This window comes from Pteropus medius, unplaced genomic scaffold (assembly GCF_902729225.1).
Source record: "Pteropus medius unplaced genomic scaffold, Ma_sr-lr_union100, whole genome shotgun sequence".
NCBI classification, from domain to species: Eukaryota; Metazoa; Chordata; class Mammalia; order Chiroptera; family Pteropodidae; genus Pteropus; species Pteropus medius.
The window spans coordinates 23888617-23905311 of NW_024342471.1; the positions used below are offsets into that span (position 1 = coordinate 23888617).

General features: G+C 36.7%; 1 protein-coding gene across 2 annotated transcripts; it reads left to right on the plus strand.

Annotated features, from left to right (window-relative positions):
- Nucleotides 1-594: 594 nt before the first annotated feature.
- On the plus strand, nt 595-13908 carry SPO11 (SPO11 initiator of meiotic double strand breaks). Of its 2 annotated transcripts, XM_039863696.1 has the most exons (13): nt 595-725; nt 2553-2666; nt 3917-4005; nt 4411-4477; nt 4724-4832; nt 5182-5265; nt 5958-5994; nt 6332-6441; nt 9577-9676; nt 9972-10009; nt 10935-11011; nt 13172-13283; nt 13789-13908. In XM_039863696.1, exons 1-13 carry the CDS (start codon nt 595-597, stop codon nt 13906-13908), a joined length of 1188 nt encoding a protein of 395 aa, XP_039719630.1. The 2 variants fall into 2 exon arrangements, with proteins under 2 accessions (XP_039719630.1, XP_039719631.1); XM_039863697.1 differs by lacking the exon at nt 2553-2666.
- The last annotated feature ends 2787 nt before the right edge of the window (nt 13909-16695 follow it).

Here is a 16695-nt window from a genome sequence, read left to right on the forward strand (position 1 = left end):
AAGACAGAGGCTGAGAGAAACGCGCTTTGTAAGCCCTCAACCACAGCATACATGCTACTACGGGTGGGAACTGCGTTTGCTTCGATCGAGGCTCAACCCAGTGCCGAGAACTGTTACCTGGCGCTCAGTTGGATCGCCATAACTATTTGTTTGGATGAAAAATCTCATCTACTACTTTCCCTAAATACAAAAAAAAAAAAAAAAAAAACCCGCGGAACAACAACAACAACAAAAAAAAAACGAAACCATTTCAAGGACATCTAAGTCCAGCATCTCAAGCATACCCTGCCGTCCCTGTCACTTGCCAGACTGCGCCTCGGAAGAGGTACAACACTTCGTCCCTCGGGTGAGTAGACGGCGGACGGAGCCCTGCGCGCATGCGCACTCCTCCCAATGGGCGGTGCTATGCGCATGCGGCTGTGCACGCTGGCGCCGCGGTGAGGTGTGCGCGTGCGCAAGTGGGTCCCGCGGCCAGAAAGCGCGGGAAAAGTGCGCGGCCTGGTCCGTGAGCGCGCACCCGGCGGGCGCAGCGCAGAGCCTTTCAGAGCCAAGTTGCGTTCTTTCCCTCAGAGCTTTTCAACGGCGTCTGCATTCATGGCCTTTGCGCCCATGGGGCCTGAGGCCTCGTTTTTCGAGGTGTTGGACCAGCACAGGGCTTCCCTGCTGGCCACCCTGAGGAGAGGCGGTGGGGAGCCGGCAGGCAGGGGGACATGCCCCACCTCCAGGTATAGGGCTCCCCGGGCGCACTTGCCCGGGAGGTGGAAAGCTGGAACCCCTCCCGCTGCTTCCCAGGTGCCAAGGCCACAGGCCGGCCAGCCCTGAGCTCGAGAAAGCGCCTTCCTTAGCGCGCCTTACCTTTTCTGCTTTCAGCCCTTCTTTTGAACTCAAAAAAGCCCCGTGACAGCCACAGGGGCCTTCTAGAATGTTCCAGGAGCATTCCCACAGCTGGGCTCGCAGATTTCCTGGGATCTCACGGGTCAGGGAGTTTCGGGCACAGTTTGGCTTTGTGCTTGTTAAAAAAAAAAAAAAAAATTATATATATAACTTTTTTTTCAATTTTAACTTAAGTTTTCAGGATTTGTTGGTGGGGGTAGAGAAAGTGAGGAAAATGAATGCTGTGAGTTCTCCCTCAATAAGTGATTTGGTTTTGTTTTTTTAATCAAAATGAACGAGGAAGTCAACACATTTCAGGTGGTTTATAATGAGACGACGGTTTTCTTGGACATGACGACAACGTACATATTTTAAGTGATTTCTTTAACGTGGATTAAAGCAGTTGGCTGGTTAGTTCAGAGTGTGGTGCTGATAAAATCAGTCACAGCGTTTCTCAAGCTACCCAGCTTACAATTAACTACAGAAAATGCGGGTTTATGCTATTACCAGCTTTAACTTCAAATGCTCCGTTGTTCTGCTTCCTTGATCCGCTTTTCTGGTTTACTAGAAGTTTTTCAGCCTAAACAAATGACTGTCTTTTCTTTTTAAGCCTCAACTATCAAAAAACAAAACAAAACAAAAACCTGAAAACCCACCAGCAAACACATTTTTACATAAGGCTTTAGTATGAGGGAGAATTTGTGAGGGGAAGGGAAAGGAGAGTAGAAATCTCTTGTTTACATTTCAGATGTAAATTAATCTGATTGTATCTTAAAGTTGGTCACAGTATTGTCCTACAACTTTTTTTTCCAAACCAAAAAAAAAAAGATATTTGAGTCAGTTTTTACATCTTGATTTTAGAAAATATTGAATATTTTAAAATTTATTTTCTGATACATGCATTTCTAATGAAAGCAAGTTTCTGTGGAAATTAGAACAATCTCCATTTGCCCATTTTCTACATTTGATTTCCCTTCCTAGGCAATATGCTGATGATATTTATAACTGAACAACATTTTTTGAAGCTGATGGCTTGTGAAATTAAAAGTCAGCTGACAGAAAACTGGGCTAAGTCTTAATAGTTTGCTGTAAAGTGAAGTAGTAGTTGCCAAATCCTTTCATGGTAGTGATTAAACTTTTTTCTTTTTATATCACTAAAATTCAAAAGGGCTGATTTAAGGCATGAGATCAATTAGGGTAATGTGCTACAAGAAGTTTCTTTTGAAATATTTTTGCATTGCATTTTGGGGAAAGAAGTTAAATTCAAAGCCAATATTACATCATTCTTAATCAAAACATTTATCAGTAGTATTTTGAGCCAATGTGTTTATATTCGAGTAGCTTAATACAAAAAGCAGATTGAAATATATTTATAAATCATATTGTCTAGTCATTAATCTAAAAGGGAGATATTACTTCAATGAATAATTGTTCGAAAAGTCGAATTGCAAGCAAATGAAATTTCTCTGTAAATAACCACTATAAGTACAGCTTTGTTGTTTTAATGTAGTTCCTATGTCAAAATTTAGTGGGAGATATCATTATTGAGATGGATTACCTAGTCTTAAAAAACAACCAAGGAAACAAAATTTACTTCAGTATTGATCTGGGGAAATGTTACATATTATAAAGGCCTAATTTGGAATTAAGATTGAATCATAGTGTGTTTATTGTTTCAGTTCTGAGGTTCTTTCATCTATAGAAAATATTATCCAAGACATAATAACAAGCTTGGCAAGAAACGAAGCACCTGCATTCACAATAGACAACAGATCAAGCTGGGAAAATATAAAGTGGGCATTTTGGATTTTTTATTTTTAAATGCAGTATCTATGTCATTATTTGAATTTATTCAAGTTAAGAGTTCTAGTCAGATTTCATTCTTTGTGTTGCCTTTACTCTACCCAAAAGGATTTAAGGACGTTTACAAAATACATACCACACTAGCAGGTTATATAAACTAGAAGTAGGTGTGAAAGATAAGGCAAAGAGAAAACAATACTAAGAACAAAATACGGAGCACCAAAAGAGGTCAGAATTCAAAATGCATATGATAAAATCTTGCAGCCCTGCTGAAAGTAGGCTCCAAACTTAGATCTAAGCTTTCTAGCACTCAAAGGAGGAAATTCTCATCTATACCGGGAAAGCAAACCACTTGCTCAGGGGACCTACAGCCAATCCTGATACTGAGACCAAAATAAATGTATCCTGAACATTTCAAAGGCTCTTTCTCCTAACAGATCTTTCTCTGCTAAGTCGCGTGCACAAGAGGGTAAAGTCAGCAAACGGCTTTATCAAAATCCTGGTTCCTAGTTACACTGTGTTTTTCTGAGCTCCTCGGCCTGTAGAATCTTTCCACTAAATTATGAAAAACACCACAAGAATAGTTCTCAGAGTTACAGAAAAAAAGAATAAAAGTAATTTTGAAGCTCCTTAGTCTCTCAGTATTCTTTTATGATCAATATAATTAATATAAAATGTAAACTTTTTAATCATAATTTGCTTCATATTTTGCAAAATGTATTAATTGCATTAAGCCTTTGAAGCAGCTGAAAACTGGTCTATTCTACCACCGTTAGGTCAGGCTTGGTAGTTCAATTTAACAATCTAATAAATTATTTCACTTAATGTAATGAGGTAAATCAGAGATAAAATATTTCAAAACTTTTTAAATTGAATTGTAATTATTAAATGAGTAAATTATTCAAATTAGCAAAATGCTAATATTTGAAAATAGTTCACATACACTAAGTGTCTTCGCAGGTAAGAAATACACAGATATAAACACACATCATGATCAAAGGTCTATAATTCATTTATTTTAAACTCTTTTAGTGTCTCTATAAGTCACAAAACTAATTACCTAATTATCATCTGGAATTATCTAAGCTTATAACTGAGGTGATCCTAAAGCTTTAGTGCTTACATTGAAAAGAAATGTGAATTTAAATGACATGCAGAAGAGGGCACCAAGGCTATATTGTTTAGTGTTCACAAATTAATTATTTTTAATTTAATTCCCTTGCTTTAAATAAAATGACAGGTTTGAAGATTCTGTTGGTCTTCAGATGGTATCTCATTGTACCATGAGAAAAATCAAAAGTGATTCACCAAAATCAGTTAAAAATTTTGGTAAGTTAATTTTTCTTAGCTTTTAGTAATAAATGTCTTTGGTTATCCTCTGGGTTTTAGTTACTGCTAGTTAAATAATTTTACTTGTTTTTTAATAGACCACTCTTGTACTTGAAGTAAATTTATAGAATTTTGCATTAATAACCATGGATGGAAGTAAATTGTAATTCCAAAATAAATTTTCAAGGTACATGATTCAATGGAAAAGTATTCTCTTAGGTTTGCTGTTCACTGAGCAATTAATTTTTTTTTTCTCATTCTTCAGGCAATTATACTCTGTACTTAACACTTCTAGTTTGGAAAGATAATTTTTTAATGTTATGGAAAGTAACTGGGGACAGTTAAAATCCTCGATAACAGTATGTTTTGAAATGAGTAACTTGTTTATTGCATCTTATTTTCCAGCTCTAATTCTTAAAGTATTGTCCGTGATTTATAAATTAGTACAGAGCAACACTTATGCAACCAAAAGGTAAATACATTGTCCTGGTAAATTACTCTTTAAAATGCAGTGTGAGATTCAGTTAAGTGAACTTTCATTACAGATTTTGAAAAGTTACGTAGGACTAGACTATGGGTAACAGGTTACTTTTACCTATTACGTGTGTTTATATGTGTGTTTCATCCAGTTAAATCTTTCTTCAAATAATACTCCAATACTTGTCATATTCAAAGAGAACATGGTTAATTAAAAATATATATTTTTTAATTTTCTTAGAGACATATATTACACTGACAACCAACTCTTCGGTAATCAGGCTGTTGTGGACAACATTGTCGATAACATTTCTTGTATGCTGAAAGTGCCGCGGAGATGTCTACACGTAGTAAGTAGCATTTAATGCAAAACATTTTAAAGACAACGTGTGTGTATAAAAATTGTAATAGAAGAATAAATGTGATCTGTGCCTTCTTTTGATGTTTTTCGATACTATGTTTTTCTCGCTATAGATTTAAGTAATCTATTCTCGATCTAGTCGCTTGGACGAATGAACCAAAGTAGATGAATAACCAAATATTTTTCATTCTTAAATACTCTTACATGTTTTATCCTTCATTTCTTAAGTTCCAGTCTAAACTAAAATAGGTATATTTTAGCAGGTGACTATGAGGAGTGACTTCGCAGCATAAAATATATTCGTGAAAAAGGTTTCAAATATGTCTATTGTTTTTCAGTTATCTACATCGAAAGGTTTAATTGCCGGCAATTTAAGGTATATCGAAGAAGATGGCACTAAAGTGAATTGTAGCTGTACAACAGTAAGCATCATTAATACGTTCACATACTGTAACTCCCTTTTGGATCCTTTGTTTTTGAAATGTATTTTATTTCCGGCTTTGTGATGTAGTTAGAAGCTTCAGATTTTACAATAAAATCGAAGGATGAATAGGTATATGCTTTGCACGGCTGTGCATTACATAGTCTCAAAATATGCCATTTGTCAAATGTCATTGGAATAAACGTACACATTTCTTTTAAAAAATGCACTGTCGTTTTCAGATGGAGTGTGTCTGGACCATTTTAGCGTGGTTACTTATGTAATCTTCATAAAATATTCTGGTTCTGAAACTAGTATGTTTAAAGCTAAACTATTTGCTCAGCCTTGGTGCGTGGAAGGCCCGCAGCACTAAACCAGCACAGCAGCTTGGAGAGTGCCAGCCAACCGGCTTGCAAGGCCGAGGAGGTCCTGCATGAGGGGTCTTTCCTTCGGTCACATATCCACATATCCACAAAGCTTCCCAGAAATTCTCACCTGAAGGGAAGTAGTTTGGGTATGTCTGTTTTCTTGCTGAAAAATAAATCTGTTTCCTGCTGTTTTCTCTCTGAGACGTAAACTTCTGATGACAGGTATATTTTTTAATGAAAATATAGGATTTTTTTGATACATTTTCAAAATGTGGTTATACTTTCTTTTTATTTAAAATAAAAACTGTCTTGTTCTGTTAATTAGGCTGTTGCTGTGCCATCTAATATTCAAGGAATTTGGAGTATCCTTTGAATGGGAAAACTATTTAAACTTCTAGAATGTTCGTTCATTCATTACTTTGATAAATCAAGCCTTCTAATATATAACCAACAAGCTAGAACCTATAGTGGTCAAGATGAACACACCATGGTCCTTGTGTTGGATTCTTTTAGGAGCTCACCATCCGGTAGGAGAGACAGATATCTACACATATGAATAGATATCTGTTACATATTTGGAAGTAAAAATGAAAGTACTATATCTATAGCTGCTTTTCAATTGATCTGTATGGCACCATTTTTCGTTGGTGGTTAAATTGAAATATTCTTGCCTTAAATTTGTCAGCCTTAACTTCGCAGATTTAATTACAGATGCGAAATTTCTATTAATCGTAGAAAAAGATGCAACGTTTCAACGACTGCTAGATGACAACTTTTGCAACAAAACGTCTCCGTGCATCATGGTTACGGTATGTCATCTGCCTTTACAATTCTGAGACTAACGTACTTTGGTGATTGGTAAGAGGATTTATAACATCGTCTGTACTGCTCAGAAAATGCTCCGTTATCAGTACGATGCATCCTTTGGGGGTGTAGAACAAGAATGTCCAAGGTGTTTATTTAAACATCCTCAAGTCTGACTAAACTCTGGAGGATGGTCCCAATTCTTAAATATCGGTGATTTTCTAATACCATAGTGAGTTTACACCATCTCCCAGTGCCACCGTCACACCATTCCCACAAGGGCTACTTGTACAACATGGTAACAGCAGGGCTTTGGGAAGGGTTGAATGGGCAAGACCTGCTCCTTATTTTCCTCTCACAGGTTTGAGTATTAGATAATTTCATTAATCCAGTCAAAAGGAACCTGCCTTTTTTTCTTTTTAACATAAATGTTCAAAGAATAGCAAAGAACATAGCAGAAAATGTTGAGATAACACAGAGAACTGCAGGCACCAGTTAGCAAAGCGTAGTAAGCTTCCCGCCACAGTGTCATATGGGAGGAGTTCATAAAACCAGAGTGATGGATGACATCTGCTGGAGTAAGAAAGAAGGAAGTGAGAAAAAGGAAGCTTGGGGTGCGGGTAGGTGGAATGATGGCGGAATAACAGGATGGATCAGGTTCCCCTCTCCTGTCCCAGCTTTATTCGACTTTTATAGATCTTTATAATAACCTAAGTTTTAGAGAAAAAAAAACAAACTTATCTACTTAAAATTTGTCTAGGATATTAGATTAACAGTAAGTATGATGTTCGTGAGGTGTATTTGTAGAAGCAGTAAGGAGAGCTGCTCTGGAGAGGAAGCAGGATGCTGGCCACTGCACAGAGTCCCGGAAGGGCTGACCACTGCCAAGGAAATATGCTGACTTAATGTAGAGATGTCAGGCACTAAAAAGAGTTTTCGGATTGGCAAGAAAGAAAATGACAAAGATTAGTGTGGCAGTGTCATCAGTTCAGTGGAGAGAGAGAGAACTGGGGTCAGGGAGCCTGTCGCGAGGCTATCAGTGTCAGGATGAAAGAGGAGTCATTCAAGAGAAAGGACCGAAATGAAGGATATTGCCCAGGCCAGTTCAAAAAGACTAAGTGACCACGGGATATGAGGAATGAATCAAAATGACCCTGATGTGTGTGTGGAACCTTACCACGTTATCTCCATTGATAGCGCAAGACAAGTAGCGGGAAGGCCCAGTCCTTCGTGGAAGAAAGATTTTGAGTGTAGTTTTAGAAGTATGAATTTGAGATGATAGCAGGACATCCTAGTAGCGTCTGCCTAGTTTGAAGTGAAGGGACACGGTCGAGATGGAAAATGCATACTGAGATCTCATAATGAATAGGGCTTGTATTTGAACTCCTGAAGTGATCTCTCTGTGGGGCGTGTTCTGTGGCTCACCGTTTGGCCCATCCTCTTCCCCTTTTACACCTCCTTGGGGAGAGCGCATGCTTGTTGGGCTGACTGGAGGAAGCCAATGCATTGCAGACAGACACCTGCAGTGGCCTGGGTCTCTGTTCAATCCTTGGTGATCGAATCCCGACTGGTACCACTGCTTTGGAGAAGTGTATATAGCTCGGCTTTCTGTCACTTCTGGTTGGAAGAGATGATGTACTTAGTAGATGAACATATATTTAAAGAGGAGGAAATCACACGTAATCCCTTTTTTCTACCTTGTCTTCTTTCTTGTATGCTGCCTCCTAGTCCTTGCCTGTCTGTGCATTGGTGCTGTCGTGGTGTCCATTGACAATCACTGCTATTACTCCCAGGAAACACCAACAAGAAGTTAACTGGTAGTAGTTGCCTCTGAAGAAGGGAGCTGAGCATGGAGAGTCAGGCTAGGGAGGGGCCATTTTTCACTGGATGTCCTTCGGTACTGTTTGACCCCTCCACCACATACACCTGGAAAAAAATACACCAAAGGAAAAAATTAAAATGCAGTACCATTCACTGATCCTGGTGTGCCAGAAACTCTACTAAGCATTTTACATAATTAGAGTTTTCATTTATTGCTGTTTGTCATATAACTTGTAAAATCTCTCAACAACCTTATGAGGCAGGTAATATCATCACCCCATTTTAATAATAGGGTACTGAGACACAGGAAGGCATTTTACCACATCAGTTTCCCCTCCCCCATCCTGGCTTTCTTCTACTTTTTAAAAACTAGGTTTTTGAAGGGAAAAGCTCATCTACTTAAAATTCTTCTGGCTTACTAGGACTCAGATTCAGACAGTTCAGCTCCTCATTGCTAAAGCGCCATAACTGTGTGGCAGGCGTATTTGCCCCAATTTTATAAATAAAACCACAGCTTAACAAGACCAAGAAACTGGCTCAATATCACCCACTAATGATTCGTAAAGAGGGAATTCAGGCTCAGAGCTGTTCGATGGAAAGCCCGTTCTTAATCTCTGCCTGCTTCTTGCTCTGTTTCACGCTGCATTCGGTTTTCTGCTTTCGTCTCTCAACACTATCATAATGCTCATTAGAGTACTTTCTACATGATTTTTGTTTTAATGACATCATGAGATTTTTTCCCCACCACTTAGGCTTATTAAATCCCAAATTTAAACCAGGTATTCTTCTAAGCGCTTTATGATTACTTACTAATTTAATTCCTATACTAACCTCATAAGGTGTTCCAGAGCCCTAAACCACAGGGAGGTTTGGGGACTCATCCAGGTATGTGCTGCTGAAAAGTGGCAGAGCCAAGATGGCAGCCCAGGCTATCAGGCCCCTCCCCTGGCACATGTCACCAATGTGCTATGCTGCCTCCCCATGTCCCTGTCGTTAGATTATTTTGGCTCTTTATAGTATTTTTGTAATTTTCAATAACACTGTGGTGAACATCTTTAAGTATGTAGGATTTTTATCATTCTTGTTTCTGTTGAATTAATGCCTAGGATAGGAATAATTGAGTCAAAGGTATGAATATATATGGGCTTTTTCACCCTGTTGTACAGATTGTTCATTTCTTCACAGTCAACACCAGTCTTCCATCACCTGAAATTTAAGGTGAGGGAATCTAACTTTTAAATTATTAATAAGGTGAGGATATAGTTTTATCGATTTCATTCTACTGGAATTAAAATGCATAATTTTAATCTTGCTTTTAGGGGAAGGGAGTGCCTGATCTGAACACAAGACTTTTAGTCAGGAAGCTGTGGGATACGTTTCATATTCCCATTTTCACTCTTGTAGATGCTGATCCACATGGTAATTTATCGCTGGACTATTTGAAACAAATATAGTTGCACCATTTGTTGCTGTGTTCTGCTCTTAGAACATTTCCCTCAATATTTTAAAAGAATATAATTAGTAGATTAAAATTAATGACTGTAATCATTTGAGGTAATTTATCGCTATTTTAGACATATTTAACTGAACCATAAGTTCTTAGTAATGTCCACAAAAATAAAATTTGCTGATGTTAGATATAATTTAAGAGTGCAAATTGTCTAACCTGTAATATATGAGAAGTCTAATTTTAAAGTTAACCTTCTTTTAACAGGCATAGAAATAATGTGCATTTATAAGTATGGATCTATGGTAAGTATAGACAAGTATTTTTCCTTTTTCCACTATTGAGATATTCTATATTTATTGGTGTTATTTCTGCATTTACTTATTGGTCCCTGGTAAGCAAAGGGCTCCCAAAATGTACCAGTGAGGCTACTGTTCTAGTCTAGAGCCAGTCTGTTTCCATGGCTGCGATTCCAGCTTCCAGCACACCCAGTGCAACCACAGATGACAGAGCGGGATTAGCTGTGGACAAGAGACATTATTATCCTCCCCTCCCAGACTGTTGAAGTAACCTTGGTCTTCAGGGTGACAACATTGTCTGATCACCAATTATACTCGGAAAAGTATATGTAGCCTTGAATTATGACACTGCCAATTCCCTTTTCTCCCACCATAAGGAGAAATGAAAACACCACCCCATTTGCCACTAGAGTCTGCAGCTACCATACATCAGTGTTTCTCAAAGTGTGTTCCTGGACCAGCAGCATCAGCATCATGTGGGAACTTGTTAGAAATGCAAATCTCAGGCCCTCTCCAGATCTATTAAATCCGAATCTCTAGGGGTGACTCCTCCAAGTGATTCTGATGGGTGTAAAGTCTGGGAGCCACTGGCACACACCTCGAGTGTCCCAGACATATATATTTATAGCAGATGGAAAGGATGATGGGGCAAGGCGTTAAGATACAGAATCACAAGAATACAATAATAAATGCAGGCCAGAGAGGTTTATTTGTAGTTTTACTTTATAGAAAATCAACCCAGAAATAGTACAAAGTAGTGTTAGAAATCCTCACTGAAAGTCTAGCTTAGGGACGCTCTGGGTGATTTCCCGGAGCTTCTGTGGGCTCTAGGGGCGTGAATTCTTTAGTACTTGTACTTCTTAATGAGTAAAAAAATTTGGCTGCAGAAACAAGTGTGCCTTCCCTAATATACTTTTGTTCTTTATTTTAGTCTATGTCTTTTGAAGCCCATAATCTCACAGTTCCAGCTATTAGGTGGCTTGGTCTCCTCCCTTCTGATATTAAAAGGTTAGATGGTTTAGTAGAACTAGAATATTTAAAATAATGATTTATTGTAACATGTCACAATAAGCCTCAAAAGTCAGTATAAGAGAAAGCTCTTAACATTTTTATTTACATCGTTCATTATGGCTCAGGATTATATAGTTATGTATTAAATTTGTCAATGTTTCTATTTCAACTGCTAAAATACTTTACAAATGAATTTGGTTAATTGAACTTTCAGCTAGCTGGAAAACATTTTTGTTTTACCTTTATAGTTAAAATATTTTGTAATTTTTATACTTAGAAAGTATAAGACATTGAATCTAGTTAAATGGTAATCATTGACAACATCATTTAACATATGAATCAATTTTATCATAAATTAAAATTTTTAATTTTATTAAAAAATCTCACTTTAAGATTATGTAAAGTTTGGGAACCTAAAGTTTGGCAAATTTATTGTATATGTTTATTATAGAAAAAATATTAAGTAACAAGATAAATATAATTTATAGTTGAACAGCTTTACCCTTGTATATTATTTTCTGTGCAGAGTTATAACTTTTTCATAAAAATGGAATCATATTCTAATATGATTTTGTAATCTCCCTTTCTCATACAACACAGTGAGATTGCTTTTTTCATATCACTAAATACATTTCTCTTCCATGGCCTCATTTTAAGGTCTTATATTACTAAATTCAAATTCTGGATATACCAGAGTTCATTCAACCAGTCCCCCAAAGCCAGGCAGGTGGGTGGTTCCACGTCTCTGTCCCCGAAAGCAGAGCTTCCACAGACCTTCTTGTAAGTGAATCTTTGCCTGCAGCTTTAATTAATCCCACAGGCTGAATTCCCAGGATAGCTGGGTCAAAGGGTATGCACATTTTTAAGGCTTTGACTGCCCTCTGCATAGGTTAATCATTTTGCTTTCCCTGGAGAGTAAGAGCCCACTTGTCTCTCAGCATAGGGCAGCATCGCTTTTATTCATCTTGCTAATATGATATTTAAAAGTACCTTATTATTGTTTTAATTGGCCAGTGAGAAATAACTTAAACACGTTTATTAGATTTCCTTAGCAGTGAGCAAACTTTGGGAACAGGTGCTCGTTTCCTACATATGGAACATGAACAGCTTTGGGGGGATTGCCGTTCCTTACAAAATGAGCATAAGATAAAACTTTCAGTTTTTGATTTTTGAATATTTACACTCTAGTGAATCAAAGTCTTGTTCAGTTTAGTATTATGTCAAAATCTCTTGAGGCTGATCTGTTTGTATGAATATCATTTCTAACAAACTCAGGACAAATGATCTGATCATTATTAAGGCAGAGGGCTTGGAGAAACTTGATCTGCAACTCAAATTCCATTAGTGCCCTCAAAAGCCACTCCAAATGTGCAATCAAAAAAACAACAACAAAAAAAAAAGAAAAAGATAAACAGCGTGGTAGCTACACAAACAGCTCGAAGAGAAATCCTCTAGGCCTCCCTGTCAATCAAATTGTCACCTTATCCTGGAGCAGCCACTGGCAAGTGGTCATAATTATGGGGACATTGGAAAAGACTTTGTGAAATGAGAACTCACCTGGGAAATCCTGGATTTGTGATTTCAAAAATTAGGCCACACCATACATCCTAGACCTCTCATGTTCTGCTTTTTTAAAATTTAAAACTAGATAAATATGTGTATATGTGTGTGCATACATGTGCGTGTAAGTGAGAAGCGATAGACTAACTTCCAGAGAATTCTCAGTGAATTATAAAGAATTAAGTACTCAGTGGAACCTAAAACTCCACAGTGAATCTCACTGCTGGCCACACATGTCGGAGCTCACTGCTTCAAGACCGTGGAGCTCTGGAGTTACCTCCGTGTTGACATATATGATGTTAGTGCTATTGACATTTGTTTTAGAACCAATGTCTGTCTTCCTGTCATCGTCCCATGAGTATGATGTGAACAAAAACAACTTAGGACAGACTTCTACTGTGAACTTGAACACTTGCTGTTTGGTCTGGGACATGCCAAATCCCCAAATTCTGGATTTAAAAGGTGGATCTCTAATCTTCTTATCTGTTATTTCTGAGTTTCTCGAAATAGTACAATAAATACAAATGAAATATATGTGACCTTCAAGTTATAGGAGAACTTTGTTTTTACTGATTTTTTTCATCTATTTTTTTCCAGGTTAAATATACCAAAAGATACTTTAATTCCACTGACAAAACGGGATCAAAAGAAACTTGACAGTATCCTGAAGAGACCTTATGTTACTTGCCAACCATTTTGGAGAAAAGAAGTATGTTGCCTTTTAAAATTCAAGCGTTCTATGTATTATTGCCTTTTACTTTAGTAGTGGCTATTCACGTAATATTTTGACAATATCCTCCTTGAAATTTTATGTAACCAACAACTAAGGTGGGTGTTGTTTGGCAGTACATGGGTGTTGAAACGTCGAATTATGAATGCTAATAAATAAGATCACCTGGATGGAGCTGATCTATTTTTATTCTTATCCTTATCATAGTTATAGACCCATTGTCTATGGCTTTATTATAGTTTATAAATGGAAAAAAGAAGATAAAAATTATAAAGACCCCAGACCGTTCCTAGTTATTGAAGGCATCCGCATAGGGTATTACCCTAATATTTTTAGCTGTAGCAGCTCTAGAATATCTTAGCTGACCCTAAAGGCTATTGCCCTTGATTTTGGAAAATAAAATAAGTCTAGTTTACTAGTTTGTCGAGTTGACAGAACTATAACAAAGGACTTTGTTATGACTATATTTTACTTTTATTGACAGATGGAAATAATGGCAGACTCTAAAATGAAGGCAGAAATTCAAGCTTTGACCTTCCTATCATCAGATTATCTTTCCAGAGTATACTTACCTAACAAATTAAAATTTGGAGGATGGATATAAAAATATATCAGAATATATCTTGTGATTGCAAGAAGATTCTCATTATTTTCTATAATACAATTAATATTAAGGCATGAAGTACCTTATTAGGAACAAAAACAATAATAGTCTAAATTTGAGAGGTTGCAAATGAATTATAGTGTTTAGCAGTTTTTCTTAGTTATGTTTTCTTTGCCTTCATAGTATAGGAATCATACCTCATTAATTCACTTGTAAAATTAGTGCAACTTATTTTGAATAAATATTTGGGTTGATATAGCCTTTAGTGCTTTATTTTATTTTTGAGAATAGTTTTTATTAATAATAGATTTATTTGAAAAATTTCTGAAGGCTTTTATCAGTTCTCACCCAAATTCAGATCACTTGAATTCTTTTCAAGTCTAGGTTTATAGAACAAAAAACTTCTCCGGTTTTAAGATTTACAGAAACCTCAGATTTTAATAAGGCCTTTCTGTAACAGTAAAGATGTGACCTTTTACCCTCATAAACCCATCTTAGTTTTTCCAGAGGTGAATTTTATGATTTTATTCTGTACTTTCAGTAAACTTTTAACTGCACTGAAAAGTTTCTTGTAATTAAAAGCAAGAATATGTTTTTGTAGGAAAGCACAGAAACGTTGTTTACTTATTTTATCAAGATAAATGTTCATAATAATAATAGGTAGCATTTCTGAGAACTTATATCTGGCAATCACTGCTTACACATTGTTTTATTTAACTCCCCCAAGAGCCTCGTCTCCCTCTGACCTATAAGTTTACAGGTGGGGATACCGAAGATGTTCCTTGTCCAAAGCCACAGCCACGACATGGCCGAGTGGAAGCAACACTACTGTCGACCTCAAGAACAAGACCAGCTGCGGGCTCCAGTGCAAAATGGAAGCATAGGGTCCCTTGTTCAAAAGTCATTAAGAATGTCAAGACAAAAGCAACAGAGAATTAAACTAAGCATGGGCCCTTCTTAGCATGGGGCCCTCTGTGACAGCACAGGTTGTACGTACCCAGAGCTGGCCCTACTCAAGGTGTTCTAGTAATTATTAGATAAGGTAATAGAATAATAAAAGAAAATACCTTATTTTCTTTGCGTGCCAGATATTTTTCTAGGTCCTTTACTAACATTAACTAAATTCACCTTCACAGAAGCCCTATAAGCGAGGTACTTTTCTTATCATCCTCATTTTAAGAACGAGACAACAAAAGTACAGAGAGGTTAAGAAACTTTCCCAAGGTCACATAACTACTAAGCAGTGGAGTTGAGACTTAAACCCAGAGTCTGGCTCCAAAGCTCATACTTTCACCATGACATTGGTACACATGTGTGGCCAGGCGTGCACACTGCTTGGGGAAGGTCTACAATTCTTATTGTTGGCTAGGCGTCAAAGCAAGGCCCCTGGTGCCAAGCCCGTGATGTCAACAATTATGTTATGTTCTCTGGTCACATTGGAACTAAATATTTCATTTCGAGAACATTCTGGTATACTGTTAATTTGACTTGTGAGACTATCAAAAATTCTAGAAAAAAATTTTTATAAATCAACTTTTTTCTTTGAATTTATACCACATATCTTCTGTTAACATCTAATTATATCATTACACTTTGCTAACTTTTATAAAGGAGAAATTACTAATTGAGAAATATATGGTTAAGCCACAAAATATCTGGATCAGGATATACTGTCAAAATAAGAAGGAACGAAAAATCTACATGTTATTAAAATTTAAAAATAAATTTGAAAAAGGCTTACAGATACATTTGGTTTTGATAATTAAATTCATCTCAAGTTTATGATTGGAAACTTATGTAAAATAATTTTTATTTGGGTAATGAAAATGGTAAGAGAAAAATACATTATCTTTATTATATGCAGATGAAAAATTAATGTTAGTAGCTATTTGGGAATCATCTAGAATTCTAACTATTAAGATTTGTTTCTAAAAAAGATTACTGTAAAATAGGCAGCTATTTAAAATGGCACCTGATGACAGACATCCCTTCTACCATCATCTACTGTATTTGTTTTAAGTATTTTCATAATTTTAATCAACAAAAAACATTTGGATTGGAATCTGTTTATAATTAGAATGAATAGAAACGGGTGCAACAAAAAAGCGTTCAGAGAATCTTTTTTCCTTGAGGGCTCATAATTACCTTTGCAAAATAAAAGCTCTTGTGATGTCCCCAGGTTTCTGGGAAATTTAACTTTCATCATTGATGATGCTAATTGATTTTAGAAATGATTTCATGGGGTAAAAATCATATTGCACTTTCTACAAAATAGGCAAAAAACACTCCAGGATTTCCACCTATGGCTTCCTTTAATGAGACTGTCTCAGTTGACCTGTTCGATGTAGATACCTGTTTAGTCATGCTGAAAAAAAATGCTTTCAAAGCTAAGCCACGTGTACGTGTACATTAAAAAATTTTTTTCAACAGAATGTTTTTGTAGTAAAGTACTGTTGCTTTTGTTCGCCAGTAAAGGTATGTAGCCCAAGAAAACGATCCTGTAAAAATAAGCCAAGGTCGCCCTCTGCTGGCAGAAGCTCTACTGTGCTCTTAAATCTTCCCAATATTTGCGAAAGACATTTCTTTAAAACATTTTCAAGGCATTGTTTTAAGGAATGGGAAGAAAGAGTCTGAGACACAACAAGAGGGTGGGGAAAACTGAGGATTTCTGAGACTGATGACTTGACAGAAACCCATTTTGTGTCATCAGCTTTAGATGTCCCCAATTCCTTGTAAAGCGACACTTAATGTGGGCTACTTAGCAACGGAGCTATTTATAAAAACTTA

Excerpts from the sequence above, each read along its gene's own strand:
- SPO11 (XM_039863696.1), top strand. The coding sequence starts at position 595 with ATGGCCTTTGCGCCCATGGGGCCTGAGGCCTCGTTTTTCGAGGTGTTG. Across the intron at positions 4,006-4,410 it reads AAAATCAGTTAAAAATTTTG|CTCTAATTCTTAAAGTATTG; the intron begins GTAAGTTAATTT and ends CTTATTTTCCAG. Across the intron at positions 11,012-13,171 it reads CTCCCTTCTGATATTAAAAG|GTTAAATATACCAAAAGATA; the intron begins GTTAGATGGTTT and ends ATTTTTTTCCAG.